The sequence below is a fragment of the Choristoneura fumiferana genome, chromosome 21 (genome assembly GCF_025370935.1).
Source record: "Choristoneura fumiferana chromosome 21, NRCan_CFum_1, whole genome shotgun sequence".
In the NCBI taxonomy this organism is placed as follows: Eukaryota; Metazoa; Arthropoda; class Insecta; order Lepidoptera; family Tortricidae; genus Choristoneura; species Choristoneura fumiferana.
This window is the reverse complement of record NC_133492.1, coordinates 7,385,110-7,410,942: the sequence shown is the minus strand read 5'-3', so window position 1 is coordinate 7,410,942 and position 25,833 is coordinate 7,385,110. Positions and strand designations below refer to the sequence as shown.

Sequence of the window (25,833 nt, the reverse complement as noted above, 5' to 3'; positions counted from 1 at the left end):
TTATAGGGTTGGATGAAAAAAAAAACACCCCCACTTTACGTCTATGAGAGGTACCCTAAAAAAACTTTTTTTAATTTTTTATTGTACCATTTTGTCGGCATAGTTTACATATATATGCATGCAAAATTACAGCTTTCTAGCATTGATATTCCCTGAGGAAAGCCGCGGACGGACAGACAGACAGACAGACAGACAGACATGGCGAAACTATAAGGGTTCCGTTTTTGCCATTTTGGCTCCGGAACCCTAAAAAGGGACTTTGAAATCTAAAAATTTTCAACTACATGTAAATAAAAGAAAATATCAAAAATTAGCACCACAAATACACCCAAACGTTAAATGAACGAATAAATTTGCATACATACCTACTTTCATGCGTCCTAATATACGAGTATAACGGGTATTACTTCTATTCCGTGGGTTTCCTACCTTCGTCAGACATTATAACGTAAAAAGGATTATCAAGTACTTAAAGCCCACAAGGTGTCAACCTGGGTTACCCGGTTAGTGCACTAGTCCAAGGTTATCTTAACGTTTTATTATTAGTGGTTGGGCGACCGAGCATTGCTCGGTGTTTGCGAAATCGGGGAGACGCGTTTTGCCAGAGAAGAAATCGATCAATCATTACATTAAAATTGTTAGAGCAGTTTTTGAAATCTGAAAACCTAAAATATATAAAACAGTGCCCGTTTAAATAGCAATCATTATAACTGAGTGGTCTAAAAAATACTCTTATTATTAAATAAGAGTATTTATTAATCCCCGACGCAAAAAGAGGAGTTTTATAAGTTTGACACATAATGACGTCTGTCTGTCAGTGCCTTCGTAGCATGCACTAATTTCGATGCGATTTTTTTACGTGATATTGAGTGTTCTTACGGTTGTTACTAGCTACGTTTCATTACAATCAGCTTAAACTTTACAATTACAATGTCGGAGATTTTTCAACTTTTCGAAGTTACCGTTATTATTTTGTAAGCGTTATTCTGTTGCCTGGGATTATATCTAAAAGAAACACGTGATAACATACCCGATGTAAAAGACAGTCAGTTAATATCTATAACCAAATAACGCCTTTGTATGCCTATTAATCTGTAAAACAAATCCTATCCTATCCTATCATAGAGATATCTAATATCACGGGAATAAAAAGTAGTGTGGGTGTTATCTACATAAATAGCCTGGCTCGTGGAGTACGTTGCTAAGGCGGGATTTCACTCGGAACGCCACAATAGCACACGAGAGGCTCTCTAGGCGCCTTAAAACAAAGCTCGAGACGAAAATAGTGTATAATCGAGATTGCCGAGCGCCTCGGTGTCGCGTAGAGCTGTCGATTCGCGCGGCCGCTTTTCGGGACTATTTTTTGTGATGTACTGCTTTTTGTGATTGGGGCATAATCGATCGTTTCGACCGCCTCCTTTTCGTGTTCACATTTTTTTTATGAATAGGCAGTTGAATTTGATGACATTTCGATTATTTTTTTAGCGTCCTGTACTTATACTTGATAACCTAGAAACTGTTATAGAATATTCTACCATGCCAGCAAAAATGTGCCCATGAGAATTATAATGGAATATAAGATAGGTATGTATGATACGTATATTCATGTGCAAATACACAAATAGTTACACATTTTAGGTAGAGTCAAAATAGACAGAATCAATTTCGCTACAATTTCTCTGGCAAATGTATGAGATGTCATGACACTAGTAGCACAAAGGTTCCACCCTGGTACGTGGTTCAGTTCCTTCGACTATACCTGTTTTATTCAACGTAGGTACATATATGTATTATTAGGTATATTAGCGAATAAGGTCACACATTAAAGGTCACGTGTTGTTTCTAAATGCAGGTAAATATAAGTTTCGGATATAAATATACCGGCGATTATTGAATATTTTATGACTTGTGGTAGGTTACGTCATGTGAAAAGAGCATGACAAGTTTAAGCCGATTTAAAAATAAGTTTTACATAAAAAACATACTTGAATTGTAATCGAATGTAGAGGTGTGTTGCGGATTTCAAGTTAATCCGAGCATAGGAACTCAGTGAAAATAACTGGCATGATTTGGCATAAAGAATTCAATATTGCCCTGCGAAAAGTAGTTTTTTGTAAATCAGTCATAACAATAATTGCCAAAATATTAAGGTGCTAACAAATTAGGTGCCAATATTTTTACAGCAGATAGTATTAACACGCCTCTAGGAGTAGACTTAAGTATAAAATATTTAAAAGTTTATTTTACTTTTTGAAGATAATTAGAGAATCAACTTTGGTGCGTCAAAACACCCTGTTAATGAGATAATTAATAGCCTTTCAAAGTCTGGACTTTCACGAATAACTGGCCACTTCACTTAGAAAAATAAACATCAAAGTTACACAAAAGTTACATCATACGTTCTAATAGTTTTCCTGCCGATCGCGCTGTCATCTTTCATCTGCCATCACCATCAGGATACCCACTTGCTCGTTTGCCATCCAGTCGAATAAAAAAAAAATTACCTCTCATATTTCGTTTTCTAGATTTTTTTCCCGTACAACGGCAAAACCTACTAGACACTGGCATATTTAAAAAAAAAAACAAACAACAACAGTTTTCCCGCCAATCATTGACGTTCATAACAAACGAGGGGTCCACTTGACAGAAAGAGTGTTAAATATTTAAATGCACATGCTAATTATGTTTGGGCAGAATGACAATTTATTTATTTTGTTCAAGAAATTCTAATTATCGATGTACAGTTAAACAAACTGATTCATGTATCAGGGTGGATATTTTTTAATCTATATACTTAATTGTTATCGTTTCTTTTTATACTATATTATACGATTATATACTCTAGATTTGACTAGAAATAAAATGCTTAATATGGCGTGCTTAATAAGTATATTATACTTCAATCAACAAATAGTACTAATTGATGATCGAAGATATTATACTTGCAAACATACAGCTTCTAGCACAGCAATCTCTAAGCTAAGCCGCGGACGTACATGGCGAAACTAAGTGTTCCTTATAGGACTACGGAACCCTAAAAACGCATATTAGAATGGAGTTTCTCAAGTACTATGGACTTATTAAAAACGATGGAGCGTCAAAAGTAGTGTATACTCCGGCATCGATCCGTTTACCACCGGCGGCGCGGGTCAATTCGCGGCGAGCTACTTATCTAGCGAAACGTTGACCGGGTTGCTGCCGATCGATCCCGCACGATCGCTCCGACACGACCGTAGGCCGTGTATACAATACGTATGAGCCAGCCTTCCTAAAAGGTAACGGCGCTGTCATCATCATCATCATCATGTCAGCGGGGCGTCCCAACACAGGTTTTTTAGCCTAAAGGGACGTCCCAGGTACTGTAGATTGAAAGATAGAAACTTTAATCCTCATAACAAAATAACATGGCTCTATACACGTTTTTGATAAAAACAAAGGATTAAACGTTAAGAAGAAAAAACATGTTAACAATCATACCGAGAACAAAAAGATACAAAACAGATAAATCTACTTACTTATAAATATGAAATAAAGATATTTTTATTTGATTTTTGATGTCAGCGGAAAGACACCCACTGCTGGAATTAGGCCTCCCCAAGGCTCTCCACTCAGACCGGTCTTCTGCTTCTTGTAACTTTGGGGGAAAATGCCTTAGTCGCCTCGCTTTGCAGGCGGGTTGGCGACCGCAGTTATACCAGATAGTTTGCGGAGGACGCTGCTGCCCATCCTCCGGTTTATCCCTTAGTGGCCTCTTACGACACCCACGGGAAGAGATGGGGGGGGGGGTGCAATTCTTGACACACCAGACGGTCAGTGCTGGGCCATATTGTCCAACACACTTACTCGTATAATCACAATTGTTTTCATCACTTTAGAAGAGGGTAGAAAGAGTTGTTGAATGCGATCGCGGACGTTAGTGTATTAGACAATACGGCCTCGGGTCAAAATGCCTCCACGTTTCAATTAGAGCCAATTTTTTACGTGAGAATAAGCTCGATACCAACCCACAACGTATGGGAAGACTCGTATAGGTACTTTATTGTCATTGCTCATCGCCTAACGTGCAAGAGGGTCAAAAACAAAACGTAACAAAAAAAAACTGGACATGCTTGAGAGAAATATAGTCCCGGATATTTTGCCTAATTTGAATTTAATATTGCACTTCGCATAAGCTGACGCTAACCTATTAAATTATATGCCAAACATAGTCTGTCTAGTTTTTAGTTTTAGTTTACAAAAGTCCATATCACATTAGATTTATGAAGGTATCAAAATTTAAGTTTTTTTTTCATGTACATGCATTGTCGTCCTACTTACATATCCGTACGTTTAAGTCAACCCGATCAATGGTAACTTATTTACATACATACGAATTATATGGCAATGCAATACGAACATATGCAATGGGTTTGTGTGATTTGTGTGTTTTTTTATAGTGCGGAGGCGGAGGAACTGCATGAACACACATTTCTTGAATAGACGTAGCTATTATAATAAAGGTTGATTCTTAGTAAATAATTACCTACTCACCCATAAGCTTATGAATGAATGCATCGATATATGTTATGAGTTGAAAATTTAAACAATGTTAAAGCTGTACCCATCCATGACTTTACTAAATGGGTAGGTATTTCAAACACACTAACTCTGCCTAGTTTTAACCCAAATACAACAAAATTAATAAGTACAAAAGAAAATCAACTGAAATTTTCACCTGATGAAAGACGAGTGCCTTAGATTTCAGAAACACAGTCAACGTTCGCCTCCATATGTTTGTTCAAAGTGTTCTGTAGGTTTATCAATCTGGTTTGTCAGGTCGAATCTGACTCAGTTACCTCCTCCGGGGGTGCCGAGCGACACGCCATAAAGGACCGAGTTTGATTACATATTCACAATTCCCAGCCGGAAATCCGAGACAGAATATGCGTGAGATGCAAACTAAATAAATTATGTCAACTACCTTTATACATTAGCTAGCTATTGCCCGCAACTTTGTCTAAGTTACGCGGGAATTTTGCACATTCCCGTAATAAAATACAATCTATATTAGGTACCTACACTCTGTGATGATATAGTTTTCTACTCAAATAGGGGAAAGAATTTTTAAAATCGATTAAGTAGTTTTATAAGTAGTATAAGTACACCTACCGCTTTTGTTTTTCCGCAGTTAATTTAATCTTGCTTTTGACTTTGACTCTACATTGCTAAGCATTAAGCATTTATTAATATATCCACGGAGGTGTTGGTAGTCTATTTAATAGCTATTCAGCTTTCCAATTAGCGTTACATAATTTTATATGTTCAAATTATATTTTATAAGTCAGTTATTTAGGCCGCTGAGATATTTGGTAGTTTTACATTTGTAGAATCGTAGGTATATTTATTTATAACAAAAAGCAATAAAACACAATACATTTAACATTTAAAAATATGACTATGTACAAAAAATATATAACCTAGCCTAACCTATAGAATTCGTAGAATCTACTCGTAAAAGAATTAAATTAAAATCGTTACAGAAATTAAATACCTCTATAATATAGAGAGTCTATATCGTACTGTTGAAGTTGCTTTAACTATGACGTCAATACGACTTAAAGACGTACGTGGACTTAGCTGTTGTATCCTATTGTACCAGGAAAGCTATTTCAGTTCTTTAATATCTGCTATGTCGGTTTTTCATGTTCAGTGGTTATTGCACTCATTTATTTAACAGTAAAAAATATATTGATATTGATATTTTCTATATTATGAGCTTGTAACAGTATGATTTTACATTGAAGAAGGAGAAATGCAAATGTTAGCAATTCCTTAGTTTCCGTAGTGATATGCAGCGAATGTTCAATGTTACGTTTTTAGGGTTCCGGAGCCAAAATGGCAAGAACGGAAACCTTATAGTTTCGCCATGTCTGTCTGTCTGTCTGTCTTTTTGCACGGATATATATGTAAACTATGCCGACAAAATGGTACAATAAAAAACAAAAAAAAACTTTTTTTAGGGTACCTCCCATAGACTTAAAGTGGGGGTGATTGTTTTTTTTCTTATCCAACCTTGTTGTGTGGGGTATCGTTGGATAGGTCTTTTAAAACCATTAGGGGTTTGCTAAGACGATTTTTCGATTCAGCGATTTGTTTGCGAAATATTCAACTTTAAACTGCAAATTTTCATTAAAATCGAGCGTCCCCCCCCCTCTAAAATCTAAACAGGTAGGTGGAAAAATTTGAAAAAATTCAGGATGGTAGTAATTATACCAAACTTTCACGGAAAACTATAACGGTTAAGTTTGCTTGAGAATTATTAGTAGTTTAAGAGTAAATAGCAGCCTAAGCTATAAAATATACCTAAACTATGGAAGATTGCGTATAAAATACGAAATCTATGCAAAATATTACTTAATTTTTTCGTAATGGCTACGGAACCCTATTTCGGGTGTGTCCGACACGCTCTTGGCCGGTTTTTAATCGACTATTATTCGTTAAGAAGTTAGTAAATAAGATAAGATAATGAGTTTTAAAACAAACAACACGGGCCAATCAAACCACATGTGTCGTGCTATTTTGGTTATTCTCAGTAGGTACTCGAAAATTATGTAACTTGTGTTCGATTGCGGGCCGCAGTACGTTTGATTTAAAAGTAATCGATCCGCCATCTTATACTATATTGGCATTGTTTATTATTAACAATCTGACTGTCTAGTAGATATGTAAGTGACTTGAAAGTAAAGTACACTTACACTATTAATGATTGATCCCACTATCTCACTTAATTTATAAATGCGACAGTTTGGTAGTCTGCTTTTTGTTTGTTACTTCATCACGTCTAAATAACTGAATCGATTTAGATGAAATTCGGTATATATATAGTTTGAGTCCCGGAGAAGGACATAGGATAGTTTTCCCGGAAATTTGCATAGTTACCGCGGGAGAGCGATAAATGAATTCTGCGGTTTGTAAGTCTGTTTGTTTGTTTGTTACCTCTTCACGTCTTAACCGCTGAACCGATTTAGATGGAATTCGGTAAACAGATAGATTGAGTCCCGAAAAAAGATATAGGATAGTTTTTATCCTGAAAAATTGCTTTTAATATTACTTAATACGAGAGAGAAAAGGATGGTACCATACGAACTTTGAATTTCGTACAGGCTCGAGCGGAACTTCCCACGCGTAGACGCAGAACTAGGTCAAACGAGCCTGCGAGGACAATAATAACCTTTATCTCACTGATACGACGATTACTATCTCGATATACGTCTTCATTTTGCATTGTTGATTTGTATTTGCGCTCTCCTGTCGCCTATTATGAAAGGGTCTAAGCACACTGCCGAAATTACGCGACCGATTTTCGGAGCGATCACGCCTGCATTGCTGTTTCAAATACTTACACCAAAATTATGTCGTGTTTTAGCGTAGGTAGGTATCACCGAATTCGATTGGGCAATAATCGAAATTTCGCGGCAGATCATGCTGCATTTCCGCCATGTAATTTTCGCCCCTATTGTGTGTCATACTCATACCAACTTCGTTCGCAAGCACAACAAAAACTTGAAACTTGCACGTCTTGAGATCGGGTAGCTACATTACTTATATAAATTTGTTACGTCGATTTTCAATTCATCGAAAACTATTCTAAGAATTTAGTTTTTTTTTTCTAATTACTTAATCTTCAATTCATTACTTTTTATATAATCAAACAACTTTTCATCGCAAATCGTTTCGGATCTGTCTCAAACCGTAGCGTAACGGTTCATCGAATTAACCTGTGATAGAATTATCAGTTGTTAATAGTATCAAATTATTGAAACATGATTCACAGACGGTACGTCCTATATGTTATTATTGCCACGAACAACGTTTCATCGCGGTCACGTTTCATCGAACGATGCATTTGTTATTATTGCAGCACGTTTAGAGAAGATATTGCGGTCAGTCGTAAGATAATACACAATTACCCTCTATTTAAGAATCCAACAGCAAAGATCATTTGTGATGCAATATTATCCGGGCTTGTATAAAAAAAAACCTAACATCGAAGGCTAACCTAGGCCTTCTGAACCTAACCTATCCGAGTCGCTTCTACTCCGAACCGTCTTGCTCGCTCGCTTCGCTCGCCCGCACAAATTATTTTTTTTGCATTTAGCACGCATGATATTATACCATCTAATAATAAATTAGAGTGTTTCGATGAAACGTATTATCAAGTGTAGTAACACTGGTAAAACGATTTTCTGTGTTATGAGAATTTTAGGAACTGAAACTTACGATGAACCAAAATCATAGTAAAAGCGATTCGATGAAAGACTATGACGATATACATATAAAATTATGAAGTAAAATTCGATGAGTTGATTCTTGCGTAAAAGGTAAATCGAGCAATTGTTTAAGCGATGAAAGGAAGTTCGATAAATGATTCCTAAGTGATAACAAAATTCTGCGTATAGTGTTATGGGAAACGGTAATCGATGAAACAATTTTCGTTAAAATGATGGATTACCAAGATCTCTTTTTGAATACACTCACCATCATCATATTACGAGTAAGTAGTCTTAGTACGTCAACTGTTGGACATAACATTTATAAGCTACAGAAAATATTATAATCGTGCTCTAATGGACTTGAATACCTATCAACTTTTTTGCGTTTATTTGTTTATTAGACGTACCTACCATCAGCCAAATATGTGGTCTACCACCCTAAGTTTGATACCTAACCGTTTGCATGTCACAAAATAATATTGCCAATAGACGTGTCTGTCATCTTGAAAGTTCGACTTTAATGACATATTCATTTGATAGGAACTTGTTTAAAAATTGATAGACCACTTATTTGGCTGATGGTACAATAGCTATAGTCCGCGCGAAAACAGTAGGTAATAGCAGAAATTAAATACCTGTCTAACTATTAAAATCACACTTATATATTAATACCGTAATTATAAATTAAAAGCTGCATATAAACAAACTGGGAAACAAGGACACTTTCTCTCTTCATTCATTTATTCTCACACATAAATTGTGGATTCACGCGATTAAAAATAGCAATTCATTGCTTATTTATTTTTAGCAATTCATTGCTTATTTATTGCTTATTTATTAAAGTCGAAATTATAAAAGTCGAAAGGTTTTTGTGTAGTCATAACATATACAGTCAAAGGCAAAGATTAAGGTATCTACAAGTAAGATAAGTTTGCCTAAACAAGCATGACAAAGAGTTTTTCTTAAAATGTTGACATGCAAAGCAAACGTAATAACATAGTATTGTGAGATAATAACTTATACGTTACTTTAACTGGGTGGTATATTTTGCAACTTCATTTAATACCTAATAATTAAGGAAACTTGGGGACTGTAGATGCTACGTGTATTAAAGTGGAGGGTTCTTAAAGTGCACACGGTGTATTTTAACACATTGTTAGGTTAGTTTGGGTGCAGTAAAGTACTCCTTCTCCGTAGCGACCTCCCTCCGTCCCTCGTGTTGCGGTTGCCCAAGGGTAACGGTCATATTGCTATATAAAAATAGTTTTTTTTTATTTTACCACTTTGTCGGCGTGACTGATATGTATATTCATGCCAAATTACTGATTTCTAGTACTAACGGCTTAGCCGCGGACCGACAGACAGACAGACGGACAAACATGGCGAAACTATAAGGATTCCTAGTTGACTACGGAACCCTAAAAAGCTGTTGCCTGCGACTCTGTCCGCGTAAAATACGTTCATCGCTATCCCCGGGGAATTATGCAATTTTTCAAAATCAAAAATCAAATACCGAACCTACTGTGTTAAAAATAAAGCTGTGTTAAATACTTGTGATGTATAGATATCATTTAATAATATTGTAAATCTGTTTAAAAAATATATCTCGTTGAGTTTCTTCCGAACCGGTGGTAGATTTTTTTGACATTCATAAGTGCTTGTTATAGCCTAAATTGAATAAAGATATTTTGACTTTGACTTTGAAAATAAAAATATCTTACCTCCTAACGCTAGAGTCCTTTATAAAGGACTTATTGTCATTTGAACATCAAACTCTATCATAAATGACATAAAGTTTGATGTTCATGTATCAAAAAATTTGACTTCGGCGTTAGGAGGTTTTGCCAGAATATGGTAACAAGATAAGATCTTAATTTAAAATTGGTACTTGCGTATTCAACCTGCATGCAAGTGTGCAAATATTTTATGTAATTATACAATATTAAAATCCATATAATATGTGTTTTTATGATAGGTAATATATTATTAAATTGCCTATGTCACAATGTTCTATTCTTACTATCAATTAACTGTAGACCTACTAGCTAAAATTAATAATAATTATAATGATTAGCTATGTCAAGTACTCCTTAACACATTTTTCCTGTAGCCATTATGTCAATTTCGGGATAAAAACTATCCTATATTCTTCCAGGGATTATACTTACCAAATTTAATTTAAATCGGCCCAGTTAATTGTGATTCCCTATTCCTGACAGTTAGGTAAGAACATGGGTTTTACAGTCATTCTTTTTATTTACCCTCCAATCTACCTGACTGACCTAATAATATAAAATTGAAAATCGATTGACTGTGTGATTTTTTTTCAGATGATTCCTTCGCTCTACAAAATCAATCGGTGTTAACTAACTGAATTTGTAACTCATAACATAACTCTTAATTTGACATTATTTGATGTAATAAAAAACGTTATAAAATATTTTTCACCTCAGCACCTCAAACAGGCAGGTTTTGCTATGAGAAATCAGTGAGCAAAATCGCATTTTGCTCACTCCGTGAGACAAAGTAACTTTTTAATTATTTTTTTAAATGCTGAGTACAGTGTTGGGTCTACTCACTGAATTCCAAATATTTTAACCAAAGAGGATTTGAACTTTACTTTTATCTGTCATTTCAACACGAAAAAAGCGAGAGATAAGATCAAATGTGTTGATTACATATCTTAAATTGAATTTTTGGTATCAAAAATATACCTAATAAATTACATGACAACGAAATATTTCCAAAATGTAAATTTTCCCGATCTTTTAATAAAGTATGCAACCTCGTTGCACGAAAGCCGCTTCTCTTGTTTTTTTTTTTATAAAAGAATTCCGTATACTGCCTCTACAGTTGGAATAAATATTTGTTAAATTGAATGAATTTTTAACAAATCTATTTATGTTTATGATATATAATTTGTAAATCTTAATAAAATTCATATTTAAAGGTTTCAATAACATTTATAATAAATTATACGTTTATTATTCAACCTTTCCAAGATGAGGCTTTTTGCAGTATTAAAAAATAAGTGTGACATTAGTACAAGAAGTTCTTACAATGCTTGTTATGAGTATGAGATTTGTATTGTATCTACTGGACACTTTTTTATGGTTTAAATGTTATTATTATATTTGTTTCTTAATAATCGGATTCTATTTAAAAAAAATGTGTTTGTTTTGTAAACAGGTAAGTAGGTATATGTGATTTTATTCTTATGTTACATTTATATTATGTTCTCGCTGCTGAGGTGAAAAATTGTATGTGTCACACGATACCAAAGTTTTTTTGCATCTCGTGTGTTTGAATCCCTTGCTGTTCTCAGGATTTTAAACTAGAATCACTCGCTGACGCTCGTGATTCAATTATAGAATCCTTCGCTTACTCGGGATTCAAAATCAACACTCGCAACAAAAATCAATTTTGCTCTCTTGTTGCACAAATAACTATTATCACTAATTTTATATTCCTGCAAATCATGCTTATTTAATTCCTAATTATGATTTAACCTTAAACAAACAGTTAATTAGTTTGTTTTCAACTTAAATTACTGTCAACAAAGCAAGAAGCCGTTTTGTCATCATCACGCTATATAAACACATAATTGTATAAATAAGCAGGCAGCAATCAAACTACAACAGTACAATAAAAGTGTTCAAGTCAATAGTGTCACTAAAATGACTGTCTCGTATATATTCGTGGGATTGGTAACCATTGCCTATGGCTTATATCATTTTTTCACGAGAACTCTCTCCTATTGGAAAGACCGCAATGTTGCGGGACCTACACCTGTTCCTTTGTTCGGCAACATTATGGAGTCGACTTTGAGAAGAGCTCCCATAATGGTTGTGATGAAGAAGATATACGATCAATTTCCAAATGAAAAAGTTGTCGGAGTATACAGGATGACTACACCAAACCTGTTGATCCGAGACCCGGATATCATAAAACAAATCATGATCAAAGATTTTGACTTTTTTGTTGACCGTGGAATTGAATTTAGCAAAGAAGGCTTGGGGGCCAACCTATTTCATGCCGACGCTGACACTTGGAGGATTTTAAGAAACAAGTTCACTCCGCTTTTTACTTCTGGCAAATTAAAGAACATGCTCTATTTGATTACTGAGAGAGCTGACAACTTCATCGACCACGTTGAACAAATTTCGCAAAAGCATCCCGAACAAGAAATGTATCAACTTGTTCAGAAGTTTACTATGACGACCATTGCGGCTTGCGCTTTCGGCTTGGACATAGACACGACGAAAGAGAGCGAGACACTAGAAACAATGAAAAGGATCGACAAAAAAGTATTCAGTACCAATTTTGCCCATGAGTTGGATATGATGATGCCTGGGATTTTAAAAAAATTCGGGGGCTCTCTATTTCCGGCTGAAGTTAAATCATTTTTCTTTGGCTTGGTTGACCAAATTATAACTGCTAGAAATGGGATGCCAACAAATAGAAAAGACTTCATGGATTTGATTCTAGAAATGAGACAAATCAAACAATTGCATGGAACCAAAAGAACTGAGGACGAAAAAGAAAGAACCTTAGAGTTGACGGAAAGTTTGATTGCCGCACAAGCATTTGTGTTCTACGTGGCGGGGTACGAAACCAGTGCCACTACCATGATCTTCATGTTGTATCAGCTTGCATTGAACCCTGACATTCAGGAGAAAGTAGCTGCAGAAATCACAGAGGTACTTAAGCGACATGATAATAAGATAACATACGACGCTCTGAAAGAGATGTCGTATTTAGAAAACGTTTTTGATGAGACTCTTCGAATGTATCCAATTGTAGATCCACTTCAGCGAAACGTTACTGTGGACTATGAAATTCCTGGAACCGATATTACTTTGAAGAAAGGACAAACTATTCTGGTGTCAGTGAATGGCATACATAATGATGAAAAATACTGGCCAAATCCTACTAAGTTTGATCCAGAGAGGTTTAATGCTTTAAATTCGGCGAACAGGCATTCGGCCGTGTACTTGCCGTTCGGGATTGGCCCTAGGAATTGCATCGGCATGCGGTTCGCTAAGGTGCAGAGTCGTGTATGCGTAGTGAAATTGCTGCAGAAATTCCGATTGGAGCCCACAGCGCACACGCGCAGGGACTTTGTCTACAATGCTCAGCGAGTTGTCCTGTCGCCTCTTGGAGGATTTAAAATGAATCTTGTGCCTAGAACGTAAATCAAATAAAAAACCGAATCAGTGTAAGCTTAACTTAGATTAAGAGCTTGTTTAAGTGTTATTTTATGTGACATATCGTCAGTACTTTTAAAAAGCTCATATCTAGTACAAAATTGATAGTTTAAGACCATTATTTCAAGGGTCAACGATACGATAAGATACGAGTTTTTTTCAGAGTAGTGACGATACCTGTAACGCCTCTGTTTAATCAAACAAAATAAACAGAAACAGCACCATACACATCTTCTGTCACATATTATCACAGGAAATTAACAGAAGGTAGTGCAACAGTGGCTACTACTGTTGTAAATTATTGGGAGGTAGGGGTTCGCTGTCGTCTAGAAGCTTTAACAGGGGTACGTGGAGCCAGAAGTTTGAGAAACCCTGGTCTATATCATCATCCCAGCCAATACGACCCACAGGATACAGGCCTCCATTGGAAACTTCACACACAGCATTGAATTGCGTCGCAGGTTTGTGCAGGTTTCCTTACGATGTTTTCCTTCACCGTAAAGCTCGTGGTAAATTTCAAACGTAAAAAAACTTTTGCCTGAAAGAGTAGGTGCTTACGTAGAGACACACGAACTTTTTTATTTACTAAGTATATTGGTTAGATTACGATATCTTTATATGTATGGATGATATTAATCATCCATTAATACCATGGCCATTAGGCCACTTTGTATAGAACTCAATGTTTAAACCAAGTTTAATTTTTTAATCTAGCTCGAGGTCCTTGCAAGTGGAAAACAAAAATTTAAAGTAAAATTAAAGGTAAAATAAAAAGTTAACAAAACGTGTGTATATTTTGTATAGATTCCGTGTCACAAGTCGCTACGCGTCACATGCGTACTATTTTTAGAATGCTTCTTTGTATATTTTTTTGTAAATAATAAATGAGGAAATACAATACATTAATAAAAAATAACTAAAAATATCCTTATTTATATATTAGCCCTCTCATTCTGGGAGGAGGCCTGTGCCCAGCGGTGGGACGTATAGGCTGGGATGTTGATGATAGTTTGTCAATATTTTAGGTAGATACATATCATTGTCTCATTGTATAGGTAGGTATATTCAATCTTACACGGTTGTTATTTTTCTGGTAAATAATAAAAAAAAATAAAAAAAAAAATACGAAAAACTCCAGCAAAGTTCTTCAAATAATTTGCGATAATCATGCTCATATTATAAATGCGAAAGTTTGTGAGTATCATATGAATGCATAGGAGTATTTGTTATTTGTTCAGGTTAAAACGGCTGAACAGATTTAGAAGACAGTAATACACCGATAGCTAGCTACTAGTAGATGTCTGGATGAATATATTAAGCTACATTTTATCCTGATATTCTCATGAGATCAGGATTAAAATTTCAAATGGTAATTTTAGAGACATGACATGAGAGACATTTCAATGCAAATGCCGGAGCAATTGGAATTGAAACTCTAGCTAGGATATTACAAAAATCCTGTGAGAATTCCTAAAAATTAAATCGTTGCAAAAAAACAACTTCTCTTATGTTTAACGCGAGCGAAGCCATGGCTAGTCTATGTTATTCCAATAACCACGAGCAAGAATAGCTCTAGTCTAGGTAGTTACTATTTTATGAGTGATTCTACGAGTATTAATCTATATATATATAATCAACGCACAGCCCAAACCATTGGGCCGCCTAGAAACTTGAAATTTGGTACAGGAGTTCTTTTTATAATGTAAGTGAGCACTAAGAAAGGATTTTTAGAAATTCATCCCCTAATAGGGGTGAAGTTTATATGGAATTTTCTCATTTCTGGACTTAGAAGTATGAAAATAGGTATACAAGTTCTCAATTAGAATTAAAAATTATCTGTGTAGGTGAAATGGATAAAATTACCCCTAAAGAGGTAAAATGGGGGGTAAAGTTTGTATGGAAATTTTCTCATTTCTGGACTTATAGCATTATGAAAATTGGTATGCTTACAGGGTCCTTATTAAAAATAAAAATGATCTGCGTAGGCAAAGATAAAGAAAGAAGAAGTACCTTTCGACTTGTAAGAGGGGAGTTTTTATGAGACTTCCTTATTTCTAGACTAAAAATATGGCTGGTCACAATTTAAAATGATCCGTAAGGTGTTGGCGACTTCAATAGGGGAGGGGGGTTTTTCATACAAAATGTACACCTAAAATGTGGAAATGAAATTGATATTTAAAATGATGTTTGAAATAAATTTGCAAATAATTATACAGTAGGTACCTAACTTGAAAATTACTCATCGGGTTGTGCATAATAAAATCAATAATATTAATATACTGAGCGGCAAAAAATCTGGCCCTCAAATTTATGCAGAATTGGTAATTTTGTATGAAGGGTGGGCCAAATTTTTTGCCGCTGAGTATATAAGCGTAATTTTTGTGTGATTATCCGACATTATCCGTTCTTATTTATCTTTTACTTAATTTACAAAATATTATGTACAGTGCAATTTCGATTATATATACTTCGGGTTCTAAAGTAAGATTCGGTTTTCGCCGGAAACACACGAGATAATTAATTTACTCTCGTGCTTTGCATAAAACTTTTCATGAACTGGCTTCAAAACTGGTAAAAAATGTGGTTTATAGCGAAGTAATTTAGTAAACTGTTACCTATCGTTTACTTCGTGTACTTCGCTATGCACACAGATACAAATATCACAATTATAACGGGGGTTAATTAAAACATATGCCCTGATAACTAAAGTAAACTTGGACGAAGTCGCGGGCAAAAGATAGTAAGTTATATAGCGGAATCTGTAACTATCGTCACTTAAAATTTAGTATATATAGATAGCTGGACATCTGGAATAACATATAGGCTACTTTTTATCCTCATATCGCCACGGGATAGGGATAAAATCTCGAAATAACAACCGGTGGGCTTAGAGTCTTTGGACAGTTGTTCTCAACACAATCCCAATGAAGACCACGACATAAATTTTGGGAATTCCTAGGGGAATTTTATAAAATCCCAGAATTTCAATTGTACCAGATCGAATAGTTTAGGCGTGCGAAGCCGCGGGTAAACTCTAGTCAGCTATTAACCATTCTTATTCTATATTCTTCCCAATATTGTGTATCGGAAAGTGCTGACTCGTCAATGGTTGATTAGTTAACATTGACACAGGTGAATTCCGGATAACACACGTCTTAAATTAACCGGTAAGTGGCTTGTCGGTACCACCGAGTTGGAAAGCGTGTTGAATACTCGTACTGTGTCTGTGTCAACGAGTGGTGTGAACCTACCTTTACGGAGGGCTGTTATTAGTGCTCTGTGCTACCCTACATTTGACGGTAATAGCAAAACTGACGATGGAAACGTGGGTAGTTGTGTGCCGGTAGTAGTTTCGTCGAGCAGAGGAAGGGCTACAAATAAGCCCGAATCATGTCGAGCTAAACTCTATTTAAGACGTGAATTATGCGGGTTTATTTTACTAAATATGAGTGAGTCTCACGGTAGTTTCATGTTCAAAGAGGCAAATAGTTTCATTTCTCTCGTCATATCGTTCACGAGTATTTGCATCGGACGATTTTCCCGAGGCGCTTGGTCCGCGGTAGGTATCGATCCAGAGTTTGTTCACCCCGCGACTACTGTTGCCTCTAACTCGGAATTATAAACAGACTTCACCAACGATGTTTATTACAGGTCTCTGAACTGTTTGAAATAGACGAGCACATAATCTAAAGTTACTTTATTCAATAACAATACTAAACATTACTGGATGCTGTTTATATAGAGTCGTAATCGTAACACGATATTACAAATCGACAAAGACCAAAATTAGGTAACTACTTACATCATCGAACGAAATAGGCTTTGCAATTGACTTTAATTTTTTTTGTAAGGGCCCTGTCATCCCGGTCATTTCGGTTGTCAAGAGCTGACGCGTACCTATCCCAGCAGATCTCTCTTGCATTCCAAAGGGACAATGCCGCCAGTGTCATGGGAACCTTGCCACAGGCAGATCTTTTAGAAGGGTTTTCTTTTTATAACTTTAATGTTAGGTTCATATTTAGTTGAGTTGTCTTAGGTTAGTTCTTTTTGTTTTGTTTTTGTTACTATAAAAAATATGATAATTTTATATTTAAATGCAAATCAATTCTTTTTAAAGTAAAGAAATCAAATCATCTTTGTCCCCTCATCAGAGATATTTTACTTTTCAAGAAAGTCCTAATATAGCTGGTACTTTTTCATATTCCATCTCGCTTTCAGCCACTCAGCGTCTATTGAAATCTTCCAGATAGTGGCTTTACGTTGTCACTGTGGCTCGTTTCGCGTTCAGTCAAATGCGGGAAACAACAGACTCGCCGCCGCCGGCCGTGAATAGCTTCCAGACTCTCGGGCAGATAATGCAGCCCAGATCATTCTAAATAGACAACGGAGATATTGTTTCATTCATTTTTAGGATTGGTTTATATAGTTATTATTTATGGGTGTGTTCTTTTAAAGGCTCCGCGTTATAATGTCTGAAAATTTAGGTCTGAAATAACCCAAAAGTATTAACATGGTCGAAAGCAATGTGACTTTAATCTCTTTAGTTAAAAAAAATATTGAAGTTAAAGGTGGCGATTTAGAGGTCATAAATGTTCCAGCTGGGACATTTCTCTAGCCATGCAAACCTTATTGCATAAGAACTGATACATCATCATCATCATTGAGATCATTATAATTTTATAGCATCTCGACTTTGCCAACCACTGCAGATTCTCTTGAACTCTATCAATGCTGATGCTGTATCTACCTTTAAATCTAATCAAGGAGAGTTTCCAAGTAATTATTGTGTTAAATTTGATAAGAATGAACGATGGCCATGTGATATCAATTAGAAAAGTCTACATATCCAATAAATAAAAAAATATGTGATAATAATCGGCTGTTTTCTCAGCATCATTGAAGTACATGCTGAATCATCGAAGTCTTGCAAGAAAACGCCGGATGACAACTTATTTAAGTATTGTGAGTAAAACCAAACAATTTGCCAGTCACGCGTATGAATGATAATACCACCAAAGTGTAATCACATTCTGCCGTCTCATTTTTATCGCGTGTTCAATGTTTCCGTTTACCTAACAGTAAGGTCTTATTTTTTTACTTACTTCTGTTGTTGAAACAAAATATTGAAAAATTTCATTGACGGTTGAAAGACTAATCAATTGATTCAATCGTCATTTTTGGAGATATTGAGTTATATTTGTTCGAAATCGGTGAATTTTTCTCCGTCGGTAATATGTTTCAAATTCACAAAATGATGCTTAGGTCAATTTCAATGGTGATTTTCAACCACCGAAATATTAAATCAGAAGAAAAAAACCCGAAAGGATTATAGCTGAAAAGGACCTGTTCAATGTAATAGTGCACAGAATTGGTCACTTTTCTAATTTGGAACGTCAATTTGTTTATACGGACACGTTAGGTACCTATTATACACAGGGGCACAAAATTTGGCCCACTCTACATACAAAATTGCCTATTACTGCATATATTTCATGGCCAGATTTTTTGCCGTTCAGTATCTATACTATATATACTATATACTAATATACGAATTAACTTAAAAACAACTGGACTGAATTTAAAAAATCTTTCACTATTAGAATGCTTAATTATTCCAAAGTGCCCATAGGCTATATGTATATATTAACAGAAAAAAAATAGGTTTCCGTACTAAAATATAGTTAACGAAAAAGAGGTAAGGTTATAGTATATAGGGATAATAAATGTATACATCTAAAAACGTTCCGTACCTACTGTTTTGCTTTGTTGTATGTAAGTTATAGTTGACTATTTAGTATTCGTATCAATGATAATAGAATAAGTAGGGACCTAACAATATTAGTATTTTAACTTTATTCAAGGTACTATGAAACAATACGCAAGCCATGCAGCGATACCTACATTAAGATAAAAATTCTAATTATATCACTAATGCATTGACAAGCTCAACTGCTTATCTTTTATTTTAATAGTCGTTTTAGTGTCAATGAACCATTCGAAGAAAGACACGTTTCTAGCTACATTATAACTTATATTCAATCAAACAGGTCAATCAAATATTTGAACTTTATCATAATAAACTGTGATCATGGCTGCTGCAATGTGGTCGAAATGTCGAGGTAATTTTTAAGACAAAGTCAAAATATCTTTAAGTATTCAATTTAGGCTATAACAAGCACTTATGAATGTCAAAAAAAATCTACCACTACATACATTAGTCATGATTAAGTACTTAATTCAAGTAATTGTTAGAACCCTAGAGAAATAATGACTTTCTGTCAAGTTTCTTGCGGCGAATTTTTTTGATGATGGTCTTTCTTAAAGCGTTGGTTAAAAAGTGACATGCAAAAGAGTCTTTGACGTCCTACTAGCAGAATTAACGTTATGATTTGATCGATAACTTTTGAAATATAATAGTTATGAGGTCGATAAAAGTAAACAAAACTGGATTTTTTTTTCAACTTTATTCACCGCATATCTAAGTACTTCATCAATTTTATATTCCTCTACATCGCGAGTTCGTACGTAATCAGACAGATTGTCCGAAGGGTCATATGTGATAAAAGTTTCAAGGGACATGTTGAAAATTGACCAACCTTTTCTTCATTACACGTACTCGTATGCTACATAATACCTTCTACGTGGAGAGCGCCCGACCCCAACCCGGTCAATGACCCGAAACGACACGGATGAAAGTGTTTTAGATAAAGAACTAAAATATATAAGCTATCTAAATGTTCGATTCCAAGGAATGAAGACAAAAATCGCAAATAAAATCTCACATAAGACTCGTTTCATCAGCTAAAGAACACACACACACACACACACACACACACACACACACACACACACACACACACACACACACAAACATCACGCCTGTATTCCCAAATGGGGTAGGCAGAGCACACGAAACGTTACCGCTTCGGAGCCACTTTTAGCAATTTTAGGTTTTAAGTTTGACAAAAACGGTACAATAGTGACAGGTTGCTAGCCTGTCGCCTACGGTATACCTTAACCTATATCCTCATCATCATCAGCTAAAGAAACCATTAGTTAAAGAAAGAAAATACTCATGAGTGGGTAACAAGGACCAAAAGTGGAAAAGTGCGACAGTTTGTGAGTGAGTATGTTTGTTACTCCTTCACGCTGAAATGGCTTTACGAATTTGGATGAAATTTGGTATGTAGATAGCTGGACATCTGGAATAAAACATAGGCTACATTTCATTCTGATATTCCGACGGGATAGGGATAAAATCTCGAAACAACAACCGCTGGGCTTAGAGCAGAGCCATGAAATTTGACATGATTGTTTTTAATGTAACGTCAATGAAAACCACGATTTAATTTTCGGGAATCCCGCGAGAATTTAAAAAATCCCGAAATTTTAATTCAGCTGCTGGATGATTTACGCGTGTGTAAATACTAGTACAACAATATAATTTTAATATTTATAAGTTTACTGTAGTAAAATATCTAGTGTCCTATAAACGTGATGGCATTTTATGACCAGAATTTTATTGTTATTCTCGCCGGCCTATATTTACGAGTATTTATCTGTTTACATAAAGCGAGAGAGTCAGAGGATACTTATTTATATGTTAAAGGATTGCATTATTTGTTTCAAATATTTCCAAGTAATTGAAATTAAAGCCGGGCGTAGGATTTAAAGATGTTGTTACGTAAAACAAATTGATAAGTATTTTTAGAAAAACTACCGCGAGCTGAAACGGCAAAAACGGAGCCCTTATAGTTTCGCCATGTCTGTCTGTCCGTCCGCGGCTTTGCTCATGCAGGGAATATCAATGCTAGAAAGCTGTTATTTTGCACGAATATATATGTAAACTATGCCGACAAAATGGTACAATAAAAAAATAAAAAATATTTTTTTTTGGATTACCTCCCATAGATGTAAAGTGGGGGTGTTTTTTTTTCTCATCCAACTATGTAGTGTGGGGTATCGTTGGATAGGTCTTTTAAAACCATTAGGGGTTGCTAACGATTTTTCGATTCAATGATGTGTTTGCAAAATACTCAACTTTAAAGTGCAAATTTTCATTAAAATCGAGCGTCCCCCCTCTAAAATCTAAACCAGTTTGTGGTAAAATTAAAAAAAAATCAGGATCGTAGTAGGTATATCAAACTTACAAGGAAAACTATAACGGTTAATTTTTCTTGAGAATTATTAATAGTTGAGTAAATAGCAGCCTAAGGTAAACTTGGAATATTCCGTACAAAAACGAAATCCTTAGAAAAATATTACTTAATTTTTTCGTAATGGCTACGGAACCCTATTTCGGGCGTGTCCGAGACGCTATTGGCCGGTTTTTTGTTTGTTTCGGATTTCCAATGTTTAGATAAACTCCGCTATTTTTAGCATCGAAATGCTAATTGATGCGCTGGTAAAAATCTTTAATTTGTTGTTTTCGTTAATGTAAATGGTAAATTTAAAATGTAAATTTGGCACCGAACAAAGCTGGTTCAGATTCGAACCCACGTTCGTCTCCTTAGGAGACCATAGGTCATACTACCTAAAGAAAAATAGGCTATACTATGACTTACTTTTATTCACACAAATATGTACACCTAAAAGAATATAGGGACCATAGAGTTTCATAGTTAAAACGAAAATTCTTAAAAATGTATTTATTTATTTATTATTATGACATCCATGTCAAAAAATGGTGTTATTAATATAATATAACAAACCTTACAAAATACAAATACTTTTCATTCAATTAAATCAGTTCTGATAAAAACGTGAACGTATTTTTAATTAGCCCTTTTGAATAGTCATCATCATCATATCAGCTGTAGGACTGTCGCTGTTGGACATAGGCCTCCCCCATAGACCTCTAGTTGCTTCTGTTGGAAGTGGCCTGCATCTACCGTGAACCTCCGCCGCTTTAACCAGAGGGTCTATTGCGTAATGTTTCTGACACATTTCAAATGACAGTTTGCGCATACAAAAACTGTCATTTGATTGTGATCGCGAGTACACAATTGGCCCTCAGGTCATCCGTCCATCTTGTTGGTGGACGTCCTACGCTGCGCTTGCCGATCCGCGGTCTCCATTCGAGAACTTGACTAGTACTTATACTTAAATACTTAAAGCTGGGTCCACATTTGTATCATTTTGCCGATCACGATCACGCGTATCGTGTCGAGCTCGCGTATCTTAAGCATGGACGATCACTTTAGGCACACCGTGCCTCCCCATCAGCGTCGCGTGAAAAAATACGTACATGCTAACCGTAGCGTAGCAGCGTATTGTATTATAACGCCGTATCATTAAGTGTGGACGCTATCCGTATCCCCTTTGATGATCGGAAAAACCTGCCTCGAGAGCGATCACGGCGTATCGCGTATCAAATCATAACTTCGTATCGTGATACAGTATCAAAACACGTCCATACTTACCGATCTTGATACCCGTATCCGATCGCCAGTGCGCAGGGTATAGTATATCAACATCATGTATCTACGTGTATCAACATCGATCTCGAGCGATCAGATACGGCGCGCCGCATGATCGCGCCGTTTTTGCGTCCACACTAGCGATCTTGATACGCGTCGGTGCAACGCGATGGATACAATACGAAAAAATGATACAAATGTGGACGCAGCTTAAGGCTTAAATATTGTTCCAGAGGCAGCACAACTGATGCAGATGTGGTGCGCGCGACAAGGGACACAGCAGCGCGCGCGCTCGCCGGGCGTAGCGGCCAACGAACCGCGCGCGATCTAGACCGTACCCTAAGCACTATATACGGTAGGTACATATCCTACCCTTAGCACTATATACGGTACATATCCCTTATCCTACCCCCCTTATTTAGATGCCACGTTGCTCGGAAAAATAAAACGAGTAGCATTCCGTTGACGACCGGATAATCCAATGGTTAGAGCAGTGTTTTTAAAACTGTGCCCCTTGAGGAGGTCGCGGTATCTACAAAATACTCTCACCGTTATTGTGTATGATTATTCAATGTTTTTATTATCAACGTGGGTTAATAAAAATAACTGTTAGTACCTAAATAGGCAGGGGGTTGCCAAATATTTTTCAAACCAAGGGGGGGTCGCTCGCGTTCTGAAAAAGTTTGAAAAACACTGGGTTAGAGAACTTGACTACGAAGCTCGAGGTCGTGGCAGATATTTTAATGAAAAATTATATCTACTTAATTATTTTTTTGCGTTGGCTAGTAGGTACCCATAACACAACCTTTTGCTTAGGTATTTTGGGACTATATCTATTGGTGTCAAGTGTCTTGTGATATTTATTATTATATTATACTACATTATTGCTTTTTCTATCGACTCGTCTCGGTCGGCTTAAGCACTTTATACTTGCTTTGTAATCCAAACTGAACAATCAGTACCAAATTTCGTGTCAATCCCCGGTCACCAGAAGTGAGTGAAATTCGATTTGACAAGAACAAGAGAGAATAAGATAAATAAAAGCTTGTAATAAAAATTATCCGTACTGATCCCGCGTGGGAATTACGGCTCAAGCCCACTCATTCGGAGAGGAGGCCTGTGTTCAGTAGGGGACACAGATATAGGCTGGGATGATGATGACGATGATGAATAAAAAAATTAAAGACCAATCATGTTCAGTTTAAGTGAAACATATTGTATTACTAGCTGTTGCCCGCGAGTCCGTCCGCGTAGAATTCGTTTAACAATATCACGCGGGAATTATGCAATTTTCCGAGTAAAAAACTATCTTAATGTCCTTCCCCGGGACTCAAACCCCATACAGCCAATTTCATCTAAATTGGTTAAGTAGTTTATACGTGAAAAGGTAACCAATAAATAAACAGACTTACAACCTTCTCGTTTATAATATTAAGTGGGATAGGTACCTATCACATCTAAACATACCTAAAATGTTTATTCGCTAGTTCTCTATAGCGTTCACGCTTTAATTTCATTATCTATGTTTACTCGTGGCTAAAGAATAAGGACGCAATGTGGACCTTACAGCGATCCATATAATGAGCATTTAGAAGGAACTGCTGTATATAGGTCAAGGTCGGAAGGGGCAGAAGCTCTCCTGTGGATTCTCCCAGCAGCTCCAGACCAATAAAAAATGCTCTTGTTTTTATCCGAAATCAAGAAAGGCTCTTAATTTGAGTTAGCTTCATTGTATTATAGACTTTTAATGCTTACATAATAATGGATAAGGGATTTCAATGTGAATTTCAGATGTTTTAATATGTTTGTGTTTTTCTGAAATAAAAAAGTAAAGACTTTTTTTTCATTTTTGTATTCATGTGCACAATTGAAATTTAGTACGAGCTTTACGTTGAAGGCAATCATCGTGAGGGAGACTGCACATACCTACGAAGCAATTCAATGGTGAGTGTGTGAAGTTCCCAATTAGCATTTCTCATTTTGAAAGGAGGCCTCTGCCCAGCAGTGGGACGCGTGTGGCTAGGATGATGATGATGATGATGATGATGATGAAAATTGATATTGTCCGTATGTGGTGAATGTAGAGGTCCGTAAACAAGTAGAATGTGTTCCCGTACCAGACATCGGCAGGGAGCAGCAAGCACGAATAACAATGAGCAAGTTCGTCGTCATATAACTTTTCTAACTCGCCCCTCAGTTCTCAGTCACCCCGGCTTACAATAGGTAGGTAAGGTACCTAACTTTAATATTACATCTTGTGAAAGGAGGTTGGTATCTAGGCGCGAGAAAGCGTGTCCAGCCAAGTTCAAAGAAATAAGGCGCTCTTTGCCGAATAGTCACCGACTAATCGCCGACTACGATAGTGGCTGGATAGATAGATGGATAGATTGTCAGCTTTACCGACTAATTGGCACATCTCTATTGTGTATTGTATACATAGCTCTTACTATCAAAGCATTGTTAGATGGGAATTTTCCTACGAAACGATTAAAAACCACATTGAAATGACGTGTCTTTGCTTTTAAATAGATTAAAAAATAATATGATACTTTCAATTACGTAGGTGCAGATTATAAAGCCGAAAATTACTTAGTCTTAATTACGTGGTGGGGTTTGGCTGTTATTATTGAAATTACCGCAAACTTAATGGAGTCGGCTTCGCGTGCTTGTTTTGGGTAACGAACCTCGGAAAATTAACTTCTATTCGGTATTTTGTAATAACATCAATATGCATGCAGAAAGTAGAGTTTTTTTATAGTTAGTTAATTTATTTTTATTATTTACATAACAATCTTTTCCTCCTCATAACGAAGTTAAACAGTCAACTGAACTGCGAGTTTAAGGACCTTGTGCAAGATTTGCCAGGATCGCTACCGCCATATTATTTGCTAATTCTGCCGCCAATCAGCAGTACCTGCGCTTCTGTGTTACGGAGAGGAGATAGTAATACTGTTC

At 36.0% G+C, this 25,833-nt stretch overlaps 2 protein-coding genes across 2 annotated transcripts in view; both read left to right on the top strand.

Moving 5' to 3' along the window:
* The window catches only part of LOC141439587 (sodium channel protein para-like), an 88,784-nt gene that overhangs the window by 20,226 nt on the left and 42,725 nt on the right, over positions 1-25,833 (top strand). The window contains 1 exon segment of the mRNA XM_074103880.1: positions 23,112-23,233. The gene's annotated coding sequence lies outside the window, so the exon portion shown is untranslated.
* Positions 11,871-13,685, top strand: LOC141439894 (cytochrome P450 6B5-like). The gene has a single exon (XM_074104322.1). It carries the CDS (start codon positions 11,930-11,932, stop codon positions 13,445-13,447), a length of 1,518 nt encoding a protein of 505 aa, XP_073960423.1. The 5' UTR covers positions 11,871-11,929; the 3' UTR covers positions 13,448-13,685.

What these genes read in the sequence shown, in the direction of transcription:
- LOC141439894 (XM_074104322.1), top strand. Translation starts at nt 11,930, where the DNA reads ATGACTGTCTCGTATATATTCGTGGGATTGGTAACCATTGCCTATGGC.